Raw genomic sequence first — 20,402 nt, 5'->3', positions numbered from 1 at the left:
AGATTTTTTTTTTTTTTTTTTTGTCTCTTAGCATCCGTACTAATTTAAAAAACTTATAGAATAAAGCAGAAAGAACCCCAATTTATACTTATAGATTAATGTCAACTATATAGAAATGTATGAAAAAAGACAAGAAGGAAATGTGCTGGAAATGAAGATTCTAAAAGTTAGCAACAGTTGACTGCCTTGTAAGGATAAGGGAATTAAAAGTCAGGCTGTGTTTTCCAATCTATACATCATAAAGTAAGTGGAATGCAATACAAGGAAACGAATGAAAGTTAATCAAGTTTCTGTGGCTTTTTGAAGTCCAATGGCCTGAAAAAGATTTAGGTCACTAACACTTCTGTGAAAGGCTCTCTCACAGGCGGTGGCTACACCTGGGGAGGAATCCTTTCGTGTCTCACGATGGTGTGGACAGGGCTGTGGCTGCCTGGAGGGCAACGCCACTACCCAGGCTGTTTCCCCTTGGTCTCGGCCTCTGCCCTATAAAAGGACAGCAGTGTAAGGAGGTTGCAGCTCAGGTGGTGAGGGAGGGAAGGGGACAGGGGACGCCATTGCTTCGCAGGCCGGTGTAACTCTGATTCAGTTTTGTTTTGTTTCGTTTTGGTTCATTTCCCTTTTTTCTCATGTTTAAAATATTAGAGTCAAAAGTAATCCGTGGAGTTAACGTTATAGGTTTTTGTAGCCTGGATTTCTCTAAGATACTGGGATCTTTTAAAGGACAAGAGATCATTTAAAAACAGTCTCTGTAACATCTCCCAGCTCCTGCTCTAAGATGAGACGGCATTTAAATGTCACATTAAAAGGAACTCTGGCCCTGCCTCAGAACTACTCGATTTCCCCATCTGGTCCTGTGCCTAGCCAGCCACATGGCCTCACAGAAACTGTTTTGCTGTCGTGGGGAGTTTCACAGCTTTACAAAGCGAGGGTTTCCTGGGATCACTGGAGCTCTGGAGCTCCCTGGCTCCACAGGAAAGCTATGACCCTGAGGAATCAGCTGTGCCTTTCCCTGAGGACTGCTAGCTGACTGTTTCAGCTGACTCTTCCATGGGGTGATAATCTAGGTACCGCGATGGTGAACCTTTTAGTGACCGAGTGGCAAACTGCAACCCAAAGCCCACATAGTGATCCCAAGTGCCAGCTCTGCAGTCCAACCCAAATGCTGAGGTCTTAGTTTAGAAAACAAACATACAAATAAAAACTACCATCCAGTGCTTGGCTGCTGAGGCAACTCTTGTGCCAAGAGAGAGGGTTCCGTGTGCCCACTGTGGCACCCAGGCCATGGGTTTCACCACCACTGTCTAGGACCATTAGGGCCATGCTGGCCTCCTGGGCTCCTCGGGCCAGGTGCGTTGGGCCCCTCCCTGAGTACCACTGAAGGTGCTCACTCCCCTCGGGCTGTCCTGGGCAGAAGAGGGTCCTGCGCTCCCCCTTCCTTATCTGAGTCAGAGGGAGCTGTGGACAGACTCAGTCTGTCTGGCAGCCGGACAGTGTGACCATCTTCTTTCCAAGCAATCTGGAGACCATTGTGTCACTTCCTGGGGGAGAGAGCCTGCGGGGCTTCGTGCTGGTGACGGTTCTGGTGGAGAAGGCAGCAGTGCCTGGAATTAAGGTATCTTCTTACTGTGCGGTGTGGTCGTCCTTCCACGTGAGAAGGCAGCCTGAGCTCCCCTTCCCTTCCAGTCCTTGCCCTTGTAGCACACGGACTTAGGTCTAATCCTGCCCTGAGTTCATCTCACAGTGAAAGCTCCCGTCCTGCCGCAAACCTTGGAGTGGACGGTGGGGAGTCAGGGCACACGAGACATCGTCCAAGCCTAGAGGCTCACGATCTCATAGAGGGAAATGAACTGGTGTAAAGGGCAGAAAGGTGCCGTGTTGCACACGTGACATTCCAAGACTTCACCCGGACTTGAAGGGCGAAAGACTCCCCAGAGAAACAGCAGCTAAGCTAAGGCCCGAGTGATTCACAGGCGGGAGAAAGAGGGGCGGAGACCAGAGAGGAGGGAAGACTGAGATTTCTGCTAGAGAAGACTGCTCTGCAAAAGTTTGGAGGAAAATAAAATGGAAAGCATTTGGCACTAGAAGGTGTCACTGAGATGACGCAGCCGTAGGTTGCAAACTAAAGTTTTTGAGAAATTGTCCTGGTACCAGACGGGCCAGATGTAAGGCAAGAGACTGGAGCCGACTGACCAGCTGGAATATCTATGCTTTGCCCGAAGATATGTCAGGTGCTTGCCTTTCCTCAGCACCTTCCTGCTGAGCGTGTACTGAGTGCCCGCTGTGTCCTCAGCAAGGCCACCGGTCCCCACCTTCGGAGCACCATTGCCTTCAGTCTTGAAGTGAAGCCAGGGGTTGCAGTGCGTGCTCAGCATGCCCAACTGCCAGCGCCCCGTCCACCCCAGAAGTGAATCGTACGGCTTCTTTAGCTCTCCTCCCTGTGTCTACCTCAAGAGAGTGTAAAACAAAATCCTCAGTGCAGTTCAGTGCAGAGACAGCTGGGAAAGGAGGCTCTGTAGTGGAGGAGGCTCTGGGGTTGGGGATCTTTCGGAGAGAGGGATTGCCCTAGTTAGAGATGCAGAAGTAGAAAAGGTCATGTAACGTGTGATGAATCCAGAAAAAGGATGGAGAAGCATGATGACCTTCTCTGAGCAGTACAGGAAGTAGCAGTGGGTGGAAAGACCGCGGGGAGACCCTGACCCTCCGCCCACCTCATGCAGATCTAGTTCAGCAGCGGACCTGGACCTCTGCAGCCAGGGGCCGCCCTCCCTGGGGTCCAGTCCCCTAGGTCTGAGCCGGTAATGATTCTACCCCCAGGCCCTTACTCAAGCGACCAATGCCATCCTGCAGCCCAACGAGGACACCCTGCTCAAAGCCTTGCAGCGCCTGAGACTCTCCATCCAGGACATCACTAGGACCTTGGGGCAAATGCACGGTGCGTTACCCTGGAAGGACCCGGTTCGGAAGGGCTCCTTTCCGGTTCGGAAGGCCCGGAGCCGGCAGCCTCCTGAGTGGTGATAATACGTTTGTCCTCTAGGTGGCAGGAGTGTATCACCTTTGATTTAAGGTAAACTAATTTGCTATTCAGGCCATCAGAGAATGCTCTCGGGCTATGGAGATAGATATTTTGGCAATTTGTTCTTTGTGTTTTGCTGTGATTCCGCTCTTGGGGGAGACATTTCTTTGGAGTGCTGAGGTCTTGCTGAAGTTGGGAGGAGAGGCCAAGCCGGCCCCATCACAGTGGTTCTGAGAGCTCCAGGCAGGGCCACCCGGAGGGAACCCTCTTTACTCCCTCCGGTGTCTTGTATTTTCTCTTTCTCTGTCCGCTCCTGACGGGACTGACCTTGGCTTCCCATGGCTAGGCCGGCAGGACCTGTCATAGACGTGGTCAGTTCACCGGTCCCCTGTTGACTGGGTTTTACAGTCAGTGTCCGGCGTCCGGCAGGCTCCCCGACGCCCTCTGTGGGAGAAATCGACAAACCATGCTGGGGTTTTCAGGAAAGTTTGGACCGGGGATGAGACCCATTCGCCAGAGAAGAGTAAGTCTCAGTATCCCGTTCCTGAATTCCACTCCACTGAAAGGCGGAGAGTTTCTGAGAAAGGGAGCCTTCCCTGGAAGCAGGGTAGGAGAGAGGCGGCCAGAGAGCAGGTGTCTCCGGAGTTGTGTGTACCGGGCACCCCAGACTGCACTGGGGGAACCCACCCGGATTATGTGTCATTTCCAGGCAGCTTCCCTGCTTTGCAGTTGACATTCCTGATTTCTCCATTTTCTGAAATTTTATCCTAAATCTCCTCATGGTCACCTCAGTAGTGACGAGATTGAGTTCAGCTGTGCCAAGTCACCCTGACTTCACGACTCAGCACAGGTCATGGGACCCTGCGATGAGCCCTGTGCATGGTTTCTGGAGGTTGTGACGGATTTCCCACCCTGAGTGGTGCAGGAAGTCGGCACACGAGTGTTAGTGCTGAGGGCTTTCCAGTTGTCATTTCTGGGTCACTTTGCAAGCTCAGGGCGACTCTCCCTGCTGTCCTAATCGTCCTCTACAGGAGGGCTGATGGCCTGAGGAGGTCCTAGGGACACCAGAGGTGAATATTCCACACAGTCATACTTTGTTGGAAAGGTTCTTACTACCTGTCAGGTTCATCTATACGGTAACAAGGCAGGTGCGAACGCACTTTCTAAAGATGGCCGCAGCACTCTCCCCCCCGTGCCACTCCATGGGCTCCTGCACAGTGTGCCTGGCCACCCTGCATGTCCTGGGCGAAATCTGGGTCCCTGCTGTGACAGGAGGCAGCCTGCTCCCAACTTGTACGGAGGCCACTGCGCTGCGACACAGAAAGGTCAAGCGGGGACTCTGGGGGCACTGCTGCAAGGACACGAGGCTCTCGGGATCCTGAAGCTCGAGGTCAGGCTGCCCTCAGTATTGGGGCCTTTGCAGCTCTGCCTCAGGATCCATGGAACAGAGACAAAGAGCCTGGCCCCGAGGTGGGAGGGGCTTGTTAGGGTGCAATAGTGACCACAGACTCAGGTCATAAAAATAAATTAAAATAAACTCTACAAGACACAAGGCTTGCGGAACCATGCACAGTTTCTTAGAATAGCTGTGGTTCATAGCCATTAACTTTCCTCTCCATGATACAGAGAGCTCGACTAGACTTCCTCCCTCTGATTTCAATCCCTCCAAGAGAGCTACAAGCACTTGCTTCTTTGGGAACCCAGCTTCAGCAAGCCCCGAACACCCTACATCTTTCCTCCATAGAGATTTTGTTTCCAGGCTGTAGCCTGCTGAGGCCGGGGCAGACAGAAAATGCCCTTTGTGTAGTGTACCCAGCTGGCACCTTCTACAGCCTGCATTGCTCTGCCCAGCGCTCCAGCTGGGGCAGCTCTCACTGTGAAGTAGAAACCACACTGCTCTATTTTCAGGAGCTGGCTTCTCGTCAGGCAGAGGTACATGAGAGCACTAAAAGTAACACACAGCCATCTCACCATTGCCTGTCTACAGGTTCTGCATCTGCCTCTTTTATTGAGTGCTTTATGTACTGCTCAACCAGGTGTAACTTGTCTTTCATTTGGATTATTTACAGACAGATTTTGGTATATTTATTGATGACGCCTCTAAAAGTTCTTTTTTTTTCTTGGATTAAATGATATTTTTCTCTCCAAAGGAACCTTGGACATTTTCGCCTTTAATTTCCTTCTGAGTCAATAGAATTTCTGACTTTTGCTTAATACATTGGCAGCTTTAAGAATTTTCCCTTTTAATGGTAATGAGAAGTCAAAATGTTTCCTTCTAATAATTTGATTAAGTGTTTCAGTTAGATTTTTCTAAAGAGTAAATTGGGGCTAAACAGTGTGAACTTTTGTTGACATTTAATTTTGATTCGTTCACTCAATTTTGTTAAGTAAAATTTCCCTTTTAGTTTATGGACTTACTTTTAAATCCTATGGAAAAATAATTAGCATTGGAATTCTCTGCTAAATTTCATAAAAATCATGCTTGCATTCCTAACGTGTGTCTTCACTCACAGAATGGCTATATAGGGTAATCTGAATATATCCAAGCCATTTAGATCCAGTTTTTACATAAGTCCAGTTTTATCATGTTTATGTATCTATTCTCAAACTGTATACCCACCATGTGCACCCATGAAACTAATTTTCAAAACATTGAAGATTTTTGTAAATTTTTAAATTAATTTTATTGGTACATTTAATGCATACAGTGTAATGACATTCATCGTTGGAAATTTGTACCTTTACATAATCAATCTTGCTTCTTATTGTTTCCTCATTCCCTTCCTCCCTGTCTACAAGGGCTTTTGTTTCCATTATTTTTCATTTTCTCATATTAATCCATTCCCTTCTTGCTTTTCCCCAACTCCTCTGTAAATTTTTTAATAGAAGACTTATTAGGAATCAAAGAACTTAAATTGCAACAAAGCTATCTAAAACTACCATGATTATTATAATTTTATGTGTTTACAGTTAATTTTGATTTAATTATGTATTTTCAACCTTTTTTGTACCTATTTCTTCTGCCTGAAAGACAAATTTAGGATTTCTGATAGTGAGCTAGTGGTAAACTCCACCATGTAAAACTTACCCTTATGCCAAGTCTGGTGGCACACCCCTGTAACCCCAGCACTTGGGAAGCTGAGGCAGAAGGATTTCTGTGAGTTCAAGGTGAGTCTGGGCTACATAGCAAGACCCCGTCTCGAAACATTTTTTCCCTCTTTTACTCCAATATGAGAAAGATAGGTTAGCTAGCGACTATATTCGTTTAGATGCTCGATGTGGCAATGTTTTCTGGCTTCCACTGTCACTGCTGAGGCGTGAGCTGTTCCTCTTTCCCCTGACTGCTGGTAGGAGCTTTGCTCTGTCCATTTGACTGCCTTGGTGATTTCTGTTCTCGTCCCCTTTCTTATTTGGGCTACGGTGGCTTGTGCATGCTCAATTCCTCTCCTTACGACATCCTGAGGGAGCAAAAGCCCATCCATTTCCCATGGTGGGACGGCAGGGGAGATCACGTGATGTCAACGCACTCATTCATTCTAGGGGTGTGGTTCCATGCGTTGACTGAAAATGATTTTCTGAGTTTTGCCTCAGTTAAAAGCCTCTTCCCAGTGTAAAACTTATACATCTACTTCTAAAAAGTTAAACAAATTTTCCTTATCCTTTCCAAACAAAATGATAATAATGCTTATGACATAAAAAGCTTGATGAGATGTATATAAATTAATCGCCAGTAGACATTGTCCTTTCCTTGAACTTTGCTAGGGTTTGAAGGAGAGAGACACTTGACCAATATGCTTGGTGCTTTGCAGAACAATGGCAGCCTTAGAAAGTCTTCACCCTGGCACTGACAGACCTAGGTGTGGCCGCACCCACAGAAACTTTACCTTGGCACCATTTCTCCACCCTGGGCAGAGGCCACAGAAAGCTCAGCCACGCCTGTGCTGAGATCTTCTGTGGCAGGTGCAGGATAATGGCCCCACTATCAGGAGGCAGCTGCTTAGCCAAATCAGGGTGAAACCAAAAGCCAAAGTCCCAACCCCAGCAGTGCCGTGTGGGTGGAAGGAGGGCCGTCTCCCTGAGGGTCAGGCGGATGCAGTGTTCAGACCAAGCCCAGACTGTGCTCCCCACTGTGCTTGGAAAATAAAACTTCCCCAGTTAAATCAGCTGGGGATAATGAAAAGGTCACCGGATCCCCAGGCAGATCTGAACCTCACAGCCACATAACCACCATTCTTTTTTTTTAATAAAATACTTGACATATAAACAAAATAGAACACCTAAGCTGAAGATACAGAATAGCAGGAAAATAGATGGCCTCATGCCCAGTTTCCAACCAAGGGAATGGACTACTGCTAAAATCTTTGCAACCTCCTTGCTCTTCTTTTCTGCTTTACTCCCCCAAAACATTCTAGGCTTTCAGTGGTTTCCTTGTAAAGTTTAAGGATATTCCCTACTATCCTCAATTATCTCGTTTTTAGTTGACTGTTTTAATCATGAATGGACTTCTTTTAAACATCTATTGAAATTATTTTACAACAAAAATGTTGAAATGATCATTTAACTTCTCTTTCAACACGTTAAGTTGACTAAAATGATGAGTAATTGTTGGTCATTTCTTTTTCAATAAAATGTTGCATATAATGCGTAGCATTCTAGGTGGGAACAGAGCAACAAAAGGGAAAGAGCCAAAAGTAGGGCCCAGAGAGAAATCTAGCAGTGAGGCACGGCCACCTCTGAGAGGAGAGTCAGTGCCACACCTAAGGAGCATTTGGGAACCTTGAGGTTGAAGGAAGACGAGACACTGGACCGGGGGTGGCTGCAAGAAGATGGAGATGAGAGGGAGAGATGAGGGGCCAGAAAGCAGTGCGAGAGCAGAAGAGGGGAATGGACGGTAGGAAGGCCTCTTCCAAAGATGTCTCCTGTCCCTCAAGCAAAACTACAGACAGGAGTCTGGGTGAACTAAACATGTACCAGGTTACAGAAGTCAGATGAGCCCCATTATGTGAGAAGAAGAAAGAACAGCCTTTCAAAGTTAATGGAAAGAAATTGAGTCCGAATATAAGAGCGTGACCTGCGCTGTACGAGTTAATAACCCTGTGGAGTCTATTACTTCTGTGCTTTACACAAATTCTCAGTGAGCTGCAGGACTCACAGATGAAGCTCAGAAATAAACTGCAGCTGACCTGGGGGCAGTCCCTGGCAAGGGCCACATCGACCCCCCGGCCCCGACTGACTACAGCGACCTTCACGTAGGCGTTGGTGGATTTCGTTTCCTTCTTTGTGAAGCACTGATAGAGGAGATTTTCTCTGCTTTTCCTTCCTCCACTTCCCACATTCTCACATATTATGTTTGCTGAAAATATTAGTTTTTTTTGGAGATGGCCTGATTTCTTTTTGTTGTTGTTGTTGTTATTGCGATGGAGAAAAGCAAAGTGCCATAAATAGAAAAGGCCAGCATATGGAATAGATTAAAGGTTATGCAAGGGCCAGTGCAGGGACCAGAGAAGGGAACATTCCATCTGGGTCTTCTGCTACTTCCATTCTGGTCCCCACACAGATCAGACTGAGGAAGCAGCCCCAGGAGAGCAGCAGGGCCCGTGCACATGGAACCAATTGCTGTTTTTGCTTCTAGTAAAGTTCACATTTTGATTGCTTTTCCAGATTATGTAGACCCAGACATATTTTATGCAGTCATCCGGATCTTCCTCTCTGGGTAAGTTCAACTGCTTTCCTGCATGAGGCTTCTGTAGCATTTTCCAAATTTATGAGAGGAGAAACGGACAGAAACTTCCTAAAGTATGAAACACACCAAGTAACCTTTGCTAGCAAAATAATTACCCGGATCCAATGTTGGATACAAGAGGGCCGCCATCTGCATGGCAAATGACATTAAGGGCTGACTGTTTAAATCCTGAGGGTCTTGAGGCCATCATATTAGAGCCGCTTGTACTCAGGGTTATTAGACTCCCACTTTGGTGACAGGCCACTATGCCACCCACGGAGCTCTGGCACCCGTGTCCATTCTCTTCCCTTGTTATTTAGGCCAGTGGAGGGCGAAGGGCAGTGTAGATATATTCTTTCAGAATTCCCGATGAGCCACTTGCTATGGTTTGAATGCATTGTCCCTCCCAAATCAGAGGCTGGAATGGAATCACTGAGCTGCTCCTGTTAGAAGATGGGGCTTTGAGAAGTGATTATGTCATGATTTCACTGTGCTTATAGAAGGCCTGAGAGGGCTGGGGATGTGACTCAAAAGCACAACGCTTTCCTAGCAAGTGTGAGGTCCTGGATCTGATCTCCAGGACTGAAAAAAAGTGCGGAAGAGAAAAAATTTGGTCTTCTTTTTGCCTGTTTCGCCTTCTACCCGTTGTTCCCACGAGGACACAGCACCGGAGGAGCTATCCATCAGCAGCTGCTGGGTCCTCACCACACTCAACCTGCTAATGCCTTGGTCTTGGACTTCTGGGTCCCAGAACTGTGGGGAGAGAATTTCTATTACTCAGAAAACACCTGGTCTCTGGAATTTTGGTGTGGTATCCAGGACAAACTACATCACTACCGCAGACAATTTTTAAATATTTCTGGGGTACTGTTCTCCTATCCCATAACTAAAAATTCTAGATAGAAAATTTTACTATACCTCTAGAAGACACATTTCTTGTCCAAAACACATGAGTCAGTAATATCTTGATATTTTTAAATCATATTGCCTTTCTATTGACATTAACTGAGAAAGATTAAGTGATTGTATAAAATAGTGTTTAAATGGCAGGGAAAATTTCAGGCAGTGAGCGGACAGTGTGACGTAGGTATGATCTAATATGATGTGCTGGTGACTAGGAGACACCTGAAGAAACACCATTGGGAGGGGCCTGACCTGGTGCCTAGAGACAGCAAGATGCTCAGGAAATGCTGAAATCTGCTGCTGATATATGACGCTGCTGTAAAAATGAAGTAGAAACACACGCAAAATATTCTCTCTGGATTAGGTAGATCTTTAAATGGAGCTCAGTTGGGGCAGGGAACCTTCAGGGTAGGGTTCAGAGAGTGAAAGCAGGAAGGTTTCCTGAGTAACCTGTGAGTAATGAGAATGTGACTTATGTAAGAAAAAGAAAACAAGACGAGGGATGTTGTGGCTTGCAAATGAAGAAGGTCCCCCAAAAGACATCTTAAGGCTTGGTTACCGGCCTGTGGGGCTGTTGGGAGGTGGAGGAACCTTTGGAAGGTGGGGGAACCTTAAGAGCTAGGGCGTGTGAGAGGAAGTGTGGTTATTAGGGAGGTACCCTCCAAGGGAATATAGCACCTCTTCCCCTCCTTTTTGCTTTGCTTCCTGGCTTCCTTGAGGTGAGCATCTGTTCCACCACAAAAAAAAGTCACTTTCTTGAGATTAGGGGCTGAAACTTCTGCAGCTATGAGCCAAAACTGACCATTTATTCCCATAAGCTGATTATCTCTGGTAATTTTTACAGTGATAGGAAGGAGACCATCACAGGTGGGAAGTGTGCACAACAGAGAAGAGAGTGTCTCAGAATTTAGGCTTTCCCTTGTATGCCTTTGGCGGGATTAGGTATAAGAAAAACAAAGACTTTTTTTTTTTTTTTAAAGTTTATTGGCCCATGCAGGAAATTTACACTAAATACAGAAATTGACTAGGATTTAGGAAGCACGTAATCCTGGAAAATCCCTTTGTGTTCCATTCTGGTCTCAAAATATGAATTTGTTTTCCATGGTTGCATAACAATTACCACAGACCTAGTGGCTTTAAACAATGTGTGTTTCTTATCTCCCAGCTCGGCTGGTCTGAATTCCAGGCTAACGTCTCAGTTCTAGAGTTCTCTGCGTAGGATCTCAGAAGGCTATGTTTTGGGCTGGGCTTCTCACTGAGGATCTGGACAGAGATTTGCTTCCAAACTCATTGAGCTCACTGCCAGAATCCAATGTTTGGTCCTGAAACTGATGCTTCCGTTTCCTTGCAGACCATCAGGCAGGATCTGCTCTCATCTCAGCTTCTAGAGGCATCCTGTACCTCTGATGTGCCTCACTCCATCTCAACAATGGCACCGTGAAGCCTCCTAGCACTTTGAATCTTCTTGACTTCCTTCTTCTGCTTGCCAGCAAAAGCCCTCTGCTTTCATAGGTCCTGTGTGATGAGATTCGGCTCACCTAAATAATGCACTGCAACTCCCTACATTAAGGTCAACTGATCTGTGACCTTAATTTCACCTGTGAAGTCCGTTTTCCCTTGCCTTATATCACACTGACAGTGTCAGCTCGTGCTACTAACCACCCCAGGAATTAGGGTAGGAATCTTGGGGAACCATTTTTAGAATTTTGCCCACCGCAATGCCTTTCAAGGACATAAATTAATTCTACTACGTTTTTATGTCAAAGGTATCTGATAAGGATGAACTACATATTCTGAAATCCTCATGATTCAATGCATACCAGCAGCAACTTTGCTTTCATCAAAATAAGTTCAGGGTCAGTGATGCATTTTATCTGTAATCTACATAAATGCCCGCCTCATTTCAAATCCTTAAAATAGTCCTCTACTGCTAAGTGGCCAGTACTGAATCCTAAATGTGTTGATAAATATAAATGGTCAAAAACTCTGGATGGTTGAGAATTCCCGATAGGGTCTTCTTGAAAAAATGCACACTGGCTCTTTTGTCCATGAGTTGTCCTGTGCTTATTAACTTTTTGTATAGCTTCTTTAAATACATTTGATGTAGGAGAGTTGAGAGATTTTTATCTATAAATGAAACATTCTTTTCATCTGTACTCACATCAGATTTTTAGAAAAGTTATCAGCCCCCATGTCATCTCATACTTTTTTTCTGTTTAAACTTCTCCTTTTCATGGAATTTCTTGAATTACACCAAGAAAAATGTCTGAAAGTAACCTTGACCACAGAGATTCAAAAGGAGAGCAGTTCCTGTCTGTTATGAGCAGTGCTTTCAGCCTGTGAGTGCCTGGGAGTAATTCTGGGGCCACTCAGAGGAATCCAACTTCCCCTCCACAGACTTGTCTCAGGCTAGCTGGAGAAGAGAGATTTTGGAAGTAGATGCACTTTTACTTTTTTGGACTTCCATGAGAGTGTTTCCTGTCACCTGCAGGGTGGTCCAACACGGTCTCTCCTGTTTGTGGCACTAAAAGGAGACGAGTTAATGGATCTTGGCAATTTGAGATGCCTGCCAGCCCCTTTCAGGAAGTACATTTGTGTTTAATATTCCAGGTATACTGTGCAGACTTATCGAATGCTTTTTATCCTTCATCCATTCATCAAATATTTAGTGAGTGCTTACTGTGTGCCAGGCGCAGTGGTTGTTCAGGGAATGGAGCAGTGAAATGAAACAGTTTGGTCTGTGGAGTTTATGACTCAGAAATGAGGAGCAGATGATGAATAAATAAACAGGTTTAATAAAATGGCATCATACAATATGTATTATAACAACAGGCGATATGGGAACATGTAAACCAGGATAAGGGCATTAGGGAGGGGGTGTGAGGTGCAGTGGTGGACATTTTTCAGTATTCCTTGTTTTCTGGCACTGCCACAATGTGACATGTGAGCGGATACTGGAGGAACCAAGAGTCAGTCACCTAGATTCCCGTCCCAAGCACAAGGAAAGGCAGTGGCGATGTCCTTGGCTGGGAGCACGCTTATCCCGAGGGCAGAGCTGCGAGGTTGCACCGGGGCCGGGGGGTTGTGGAGAAGGGAAGACTCGAGGTGAAGACCGGATCTTGCACTGATGTATTTGACTCCTTCAGAGGGACAACATGTAAAGTGACGAGAAAAATAAGGACAGGATCTGTCTTTAGTTTCAAATCATCACTGTATTTGTGGAGTAGAAAATAGACTATTTGAGGACACGGGTGGGAAAGAGGAAAGGGTTTGAGAAGCCACTGTCGTCATTCATGTCGGTGGCTGGAACGAGAGTGGCAGTGGTATTGAGAAACGGTCATATTCTGCCCTGCAAGATAGGAAGGCAGAGACAGAGATACTTGTTTGTTTTTGTATTGGGGATCGAATTCGGGTCCTTGCATTTGCAAGGCAGACAGTGGAACCACTGAGCTAAGTCCCTGGCTAGAGATACATGTTAATGTTGACTGAATTTGCTATTTGGGTCACACATGGAATTGAAGATAAAGAGATCACTCAAAATGGCCAAGGTTTTTTGGCCCGATGCACTGAAAGAATTCAGTTTGTGATTTATTCAGGTGGGAAGATCCCAGAAGAAACATGTTTTTGAGGGGAGAGGAGTTTGACGAGTCCGTTTGGGGAATATCCACTCTATAAGTCTGCCAAATGGGTGCTTGGATGGCTGAGTTGAAGGTGTAGGGGAGAAGTACAGTTCTACGTGTAAATTTGGTGTAAATCTGTAAATACAATAGTGTTAGTGTTTCTTAAGAGACTTGGGAAATCAGAGTAGTGAGGAGTCCACGATTGACCTGGGAGAGTCCAACATTCAGCAGTGGCCCACACTGGGAAGGAAGTAGTGAAAGAGATCAAAATGATCCTAGAGCATCCTCAGATCACCGAGAATCACCCAGGCAAGGGTGCCTGTGTGTTGGGCTCGTTCACAAGTGAGCACGTTGCAGCCGTGGCTTCATTTCTTCCCCATAAAATGTTGCTCAGCAGTTGTTAGACCAAGGTCCTGGCATTTGAGAAGTGATAAGAACTTTCTGTTTAATTCTCCTAACAATTACAGGAAGCTGATAAACACTGGAGGAACGGGGACCAGTGGGATTTGTACACAGTTACCAAACAGTGAGTGCGAAAGCAAAGATCCCATCTCACTGTGAATAATACCACAAGAATGTCTGATGGTTCTGTAAGGCTCACAACCTTCCAGGCACTGGACAAGTATTATTTTAATCAGTTTGCATGATGACCTAATACTAATACTAGCTATGGAAAACTAGATACTAATATTACTCAGACGGGGAAACGGGCACAGAAATGTTGATTCAGCTAAGGTACATAGTTAACAAATGGCAAAGTTAAGGTTAAATTTGACAGCTCCCTAGAATAGAGTCCTCTGTCCTAATAGGACAGGCTGTATGTGTGGTATGACCTTGCTCTTGAACAAAGTGACTTTTAGAATTATAGGGAGGAGGCAAAAAAGTCCATGTACAAATAAATCTGTAAGGTTAACTGTCCATATAAGGAAGGTAGCTTATTCTTAGCAATAGGAAAAAAAGGATTCCTTTTCCTAGTAAAAATAGAAATTTATACAATGGGGTTCTTAGGGAAACGAAATTGGAAAATAGAGGGTTACAAGTGTGGAGTTCAAGTTCTGGTTCCGTCGCTCTTTAATAATGTGATCCTGGAAACTTCATTCTTTTGAGTCTTTGTTTCTTCACCTATAAAATGAGGTTAGAAAATATCTGCAGTGCTCCACTCACAGAAGGTCCAATGGGAAAATGACCAGAAAGGTGCTTTACGAGCGGGAAAGCTTGCAGCACAAATGCAACAGACTCTTGTTAATTCCTGCCAGTCCTGTGGAATCTCCACGCACACTCGCAACTACCCAGGACTCTGACAACTAGATGTCGGGAAAGACTGAGACGCAAGGAGGCAGGGAGAGGGGACGCAGAGAAAACAAGAGAGGAGAGCGAGGTGCAGGGGAGGAAAGGCTACCTCGCCCAGGCCTGGTCCTGCACTGCGACTCTGACTTGGGCCTCTGGTAGGCTGCAGGGCAGGGCTGTGCTCTCCTCGCTGCGCCCCTAGTTATCAGCAGCTGTGATAGCAGAGCATGTGAGGAAAGCGTTCTCAGGACAGCAGGTAATATCTAGGTCTGAGAGCGTCACCCAGCAACTCCTAACCGTAATCGTTCTGGGGCAAGCAAAGAACTGTGTGTGTGTGTACTGGTGACACTATTTGTAGAGTTGCAAACATGAAATCATTGAGATTGAACTTAGCAGAGGAACTGAAGAATTTTCCAGGGCCACTAAATTGTTTTGCTGATCAGCACTGATCATAACTCAGCTTTCTCGATAAATATGTCCAAGATTCCTCGCTAAATAGCCTTTGTTTTTCTGGAAGAACCTTTACATGGGGGAGAGGAAGACTGCAGTTTTATGGCCTGTTGTGACGGTGACGTCGAGGCGATGTTTCTGTTCTCACCTTACAAACATATCCAATCCTTTGTCCTGAGATGTGGGTCCCCTCCTTGTTTCCACATGGGAAATCACATCATTACTCCTAACGCCTGCTTCTTCCCTCTGGCCTCTGTTCCCGCACAGGTGGAGCGGTAACCCAGTGATGCCCGGGGGCCTGGTATATGAGGGGGCCTCCACCGAGCCCCTCAAGTACGCTGGAGGGAGCGCTGCTCAGAGCACAGTGTTTCATGCCTTTGACGCGTTCCTGGGCGTTCGGCATAGTGAGGAAAGCGGTGAGCCAGAAATGCTTTTTCTTTCTGGAGAGTTAAGTGAGGGAAAACAGAGGTGTTCTTATCCACTCGATGAAGCCAAGTATAAATTAAAATGTCATGAAGTCTATAGTTTCCCAGATTAACCACAAAGCTGCCTGCCATCTGTTATTTTGTCAAATCAATTAATATTGGAGTATCACATCTCAGCAGGATCTTGGGTTTCATTTCAAAATCTTCAAACATTGCTATGATTCCAGCTGTTCTTTGTAATTTTGGTTTGGATCCTTAAGCGATCGCTTTCTATTTCTGAAAGGGAGGAGAGAGCTAGCTTTTTAAGCTATCTTATTTCATGGCCTGTTAAGGGTCTGAACCCGTCCCCTGAAATGGCAGTTTCCGGCTAACTCGGTCTGAACAGGAAGTGGGGGGACTATCATTTCAGTCTTGAAATCACTCATTTCCTTCCATGCCAGCATCAAGCTACATGCTTAACAGTTGCAAAAGGGAACTTCTTACTATAAAGTTTTCAACTTGGGTTAGAAAAAAATAACTAGAACTTAGTAACATGGAGTCTAGTCTCACTCATAAAAGTTCTTGAGACCTGTGATAATTTTTCATGGCTTTTAGCGTTTGGAGATATTATTCATTGATTTGCTACATATATTCAATATGGAATTAATCACCTAAAGTATCCATTGATTTTATTTTATTTTTTCAGTGCTGAGGATTGAACCTATGTTGTTGCTCATGCCAGGCAAGGGTTTTACTTGATTTTCAAACAATTTAGCTTCAAGTTAAGTTATTCTTAACTCATTCTTTATCGTTCTGTCTATATATTTTTTCTTACTTAGCATTTCCTTCAGGAAAACAGAAAAGCACTTATGAAACAAAATTCTTCAGAGTATTTAGCTAATATCAGTTTAAGAGTCTGTATCCTACACTTCTAGTTAACTTTCGTAGTAGCTAGAAACTGGGTATGATAGAGCTTATTTTGACTCAGTTGAGGTGTGCTTACAGGTGTGCTGACTTGTTTTTCTGTTTCCTATCTCCTGTCTACAGTCAGAGATACACATTTAAGTGTTTGATGTCTACAAGCCAGAGAGCCAAGCAATCGATCGAGTTAGGGCCCCACCCACAGTTTCTGGTGTCCGGAGAGCAGGCAGGCTCTGCTGTGTTCTGGGCGTATCTAAGATGTTCCCATGGTCGGTCTCTTTCAGCTGACTTTCTGTACAGAATGAGGGACTACATGCCTCCCTCACATAAGGCCTTCATAGAGGAAATCCACTCAGGTCCTTCGCTGAGGGACCACGTCCGGGCCCCTGGCCACGCCCGCTGTCTGCAAGCTTATAACCTGTGTCTGGAGGCCCTGGTGGAGCTGCGTAGTTACCACATCACCATGGTGACCAAGTACCTCATCACAGCTGCAGCCAGAGCCAGGAGCAGGGGCCCAAGCCATCTCCCAGGAGGCCCCCGGGCTTTGGAAAACAGAGGCACTGGTGGGTCTATGGTTCTGAGCTTTTTGAAGAGTGTCAGGGATCAGACCCGTGAGGCCATCCTCCACCCCAGGGGCCAAGGGGTCACCTTCTCCCCAGCAGAGCAGAGCCCCCAGGCGGGGCGATGACTGGGAAAAGGAGGGTCAGGGTCAGAACTGTGGTCCTGAGACCAGAGCCTGTGTGTGTCCTACCCCATCGCTTCGAGGCAGCCGACAGTGGTGGATACCTCCCTGTTCAGAACACTGCAAAGTAGCTGAAGCCCATTCCCTGTTCCAGGTAAGAGAAAACGATCTAAACTGTAAAAACTAAAAAAAACCGACCATGGACAGATTACCCTGTTGATGTTTTTGAAGGACAGAGTCACTTTACCAAGTTGCTCAAGGATTAAACAGGGCTCTCTTCAACTCCAGCCCAGCTCTGTTTCCCCGCAAGTACTGAATTTGGTGGCAGGAAGTGGGGGTGCACTATGGAGATGTGCAGAGAAGAGCATATCGACAAGAAAAACTTGGAAGTCACAGTGAGAAAATGAATAGTTATGATACAGGGACCCAGGAGACTTTCCCATGTGTTACATAGTTTTGCTCATTCTATTTTAATTCCCTTCTTTATTTTTAGAAGAATGCTTTGTTCTCCGTACACTGAAGGTCTGTACTTGTTAAATGAATTAATTGACCCCTTGAACGTAAATGAGCCAAGTAGGAATATACAGTAAATTCACATGGTTAAGGGTGCAAATAAATGTGACTTTTTATCATCTTGGTTTTCTATCTCAAAATCTCATTCCACCAATAGTAAGAAAACCAGACTTTAATCTTGCTAATTTATAGTAAGCGACATTAATTTCAGACCCCCCGCCCTTTGTGCACAGAGCAGACCTGGGGTTGTAGCTAACGTCCAGGAGGTGGCACAGGGGACATACACACGGTTATGGGGGTCCCCTCCTCTTGGAGTCCCCTCCCCGTGGAAACTCTGTGAAGTGGATCTGGTGGTGTGTCTTGTCCAGGATAAAAGACCTCTCAGATTCTTCAAGCCTCAAAATCCTATTATACGAGTAGAAAACCACTGGCTTCCCCTTCAGCATATTTGGAGACTGTGACACTAGCTCAGGATATCTGCTCAGCACTGGCCCCAGCTGATATAGGGCATGTGATCTATGGAGCTCCAAATCATATAAGGGAAATATTGTAACTCCCAACCTACTAGATGTCCGAAGCACAGAGTTCACGTTCTCTAAACCTGAGGAATGAATTCTAGGAACAGCGGAGGTTAAGAGTAGGAAGAATTTATCGAGATAAGGATAGTTTCCGTCTAAGACAGAACGGGGACAGGAAAGTGGGCTGCCAGCCTGCTCTGTTTCTTACAGGTGTTTTATTGAGCAAAGCCAAGACAAAGTAAGGCATGTTCAAGGTGGGACGAAACTATAGTTACTTAGTAAGATTACAAGTACAGTCTAATATTGATCTGGCGGGAAATCATAAGGTAGGTACGAGGTATAAAAAGATTACAAGTATAGTCATTTAGGTAATATTGATTAAATAGAGATCAAATGGGGAAGCAGGTCACATAGCAAGTGTGCCTGGAATGAACAGGGTTTCTGGGAAGGGGTGGGTTAGGGACCTTTCCCAGAGGGACAGGTTAAGGTCTTGGTCACCTAGGAGAAGCACGTGGGTATAGTCAGTCCTCCTGTTTCTGAAGCTTGGCCTTCAGTGCATGAGCCTCAGGCCATAGCTGTCTTCTGGGCTGACTTACTCAAGGGCCTGGCCTCGATTTGTTCTCAAGGACTGGTTGTAACTCCAGTTGGTCAACTGAAGGGTCAGGCTCCTCTACACAGCCTTCAAAGTCTCTCTCCTATATAGAGGTAGATCTCAGTGTCCTTAGAGAAACATTTGCCCAGGTTTTCTCAATAAACACACAGAGGAAAGGATGCTGTTATGTTCCTTCAAGAACTCTTTAAGGATTAAATCTGTATCTGAGACCATCTGAAAGCACAAGCGGTTGGCATTTGGGTGGTGACTGAAGACTGTAAGTTAAAACTAAAATTCTGGTCATAACCCAAACCGTTCTTATATCAGGCCAGTCATAACTTGAGAGTCCACTGTCCAATGTGCCTATGGACTTGGCTCCATTCTCTAGCACTGGCCAGACAATTCTGGACCTTGTCCACTCTTGAGGCTTTTGGGGTAGGAGCACCTGAGTCAGGTTTTGTATTAAGTTGCTGGAGGGCCCCACCTTCTCCTATCTGCAGTGCTTGGTCCAGTGAAGATGGGGAAGGCAGGGTGTGACCAGAGAAACTTGCCAACGCTCCCCTCTGTGTCTGTTACCCTGTGACAGAGAACTTTGTGTAGTCCGGGTGCTGAGGGAAACTCTGGGTCCAATAGTGCTCTCTCCCGAGCATCAGCTCCAAAGACTGGCTGTCATAATTCGAAAAGCCTTTTCTTCCCATATACTGTTTCTGTCTCGAGCTTGAGAACTCTACCTTGAAGTTCAAAGTATGAGGACAGTATTTTATTTCCCTTTGATTTGCTCTGGGATCAGCCCACTCCACATGAAAATCTACCTTGAAGTTCAAAATATGAGGACAGCATTCTATTTCTTTTTGACCTGCTCTGAGATCAGCACACTCCACATGGCCATGTGTGGCTTGGGGAAAGAGGGGCTGGAGAGAGTTAGTCACATGGGTTAGTGATTCAGAGCTTTACTCTTCCTTGGTGTTTCCTGCAGACAACAGAATGAGCCCTTTAGAGGAAGACCTGGGCTTAAATTCCAGCTTCCCCTTGTTCTAAACAATGTAACCTTTAATCAGTTTCAGAAGGCCACCAGTCCTGTTTCCAATTTCTTATAAAAGCAAGTTGATAAGATGGGTTTCTGGGTGGATATAGAGAAAGAAAGGGGTAGTACCTATAGCAAAGGGGAAAAAAAATCAATGAAATTTTCCTTGGCTGTGAAACAGGGCTCAGAGCATGGTACAGACGGCAGTTGGGAAGAAAAGACTGCATCCTTTAGACACTGGAACCACAGTCTGCAGAGCCCCAAAGTCACCCTTTGTCACGTGAGGATGCTAGAGAGTCAGAAAAATCATGGGCTCCAGGAGTTGCAATAGCTGTTTGTATTCCAGCACTGGCAGATTTTACACTGGCAGACACATTGTTTAACCACAGACACTTCATAATTACTGTTTGGAGCCCAATAAATCTATCACAAGTAGGAAATACATTTGCTGTACCCAACCTATTAAACATCACACGCCAGCAGCACCAGCCACTGCAGGCAGCCTTCTGTGAGCCTGGTGGTCTTGGGGCTCTGCCTAGTGCTGCGAGAGGATCCTGTTCTGTGCTGCTGACTGCAGTCAAAACTCGGAATGCAAGGCCTAGTTTCCACGGAGGAATATTGCTTTCACATCACTATAGAATCCGAAGTCTAAGATGGGGCCATCCTTGCATGTTGGGATGACCAACTGGTGATTACAGTGCTAGCATTTGCTTGGCTTTGTCCTGACGTCTTCCTACCAGACAGCAGAGTGAT

General features: G+C 45.8%; 1 protein-coding gene across 6 annotated transcripts in view; it reads left to right on the top strand.

Moving 5' to 3' along the window:
* Positions 1-20,402, top strand: part of Ido2 (indoleamine 2,3-dioxygenase 2) — a 43,987-nt gene that overhangs the window by 20,468 nt on the left and 3,117 nt on the right. For 3 of the 6 annotated variants that reach the window (XM_010617140.2, XM_010617142.2, XM_010617143.2), the window contains 5 exons: positions 1,513-1,612; positions 2,815-2,932; positions 8,675-8,726; positions 15,263-15,411; positions 16,605-16,883. In XM_010617140.2, the coding sequence (XP_010615442.1) occupies positions 1,513-1,612; positions 2,815-2,932; positions 8,675-8,726; positions 15,263-15,411; positions 16,605-16,883 (698 nt within the window). The remainder of the gene's footprint in view (positions 1-1,512; positions 1,613-2,814; positions 2,933-8,674; positions 8,727-15,262; positions 15,412-16,604; positions 16,884-20,402) is intronic. The other 3 variants (XM_010617141.2, XM_010617144.2, XM_010617145.2) reach the window with 3 other exon arrangements.

The sequence above is a fragment of the Fukomys damarensis genome, unplaced genomic scaffold (genome assembly GCF_012274545.1).
Source record: "Fukomys damarensis isolate Sample0158 unplaced genomic scaffold, DMR_v1.0_HiC HiC_scaffold_18, whole genome shotgun sequence".
Lineage (NCBI taxonomy): Eukaryota > Metazoa > Chordata > Mammalia > Rodentia > Bathyergidae > Fukomys > Fukomys damarensis.
Note: the sequence above shows the minus strand (reverse complement) of the source record. Positions and strands in the feature narration are given on the sequence as shown.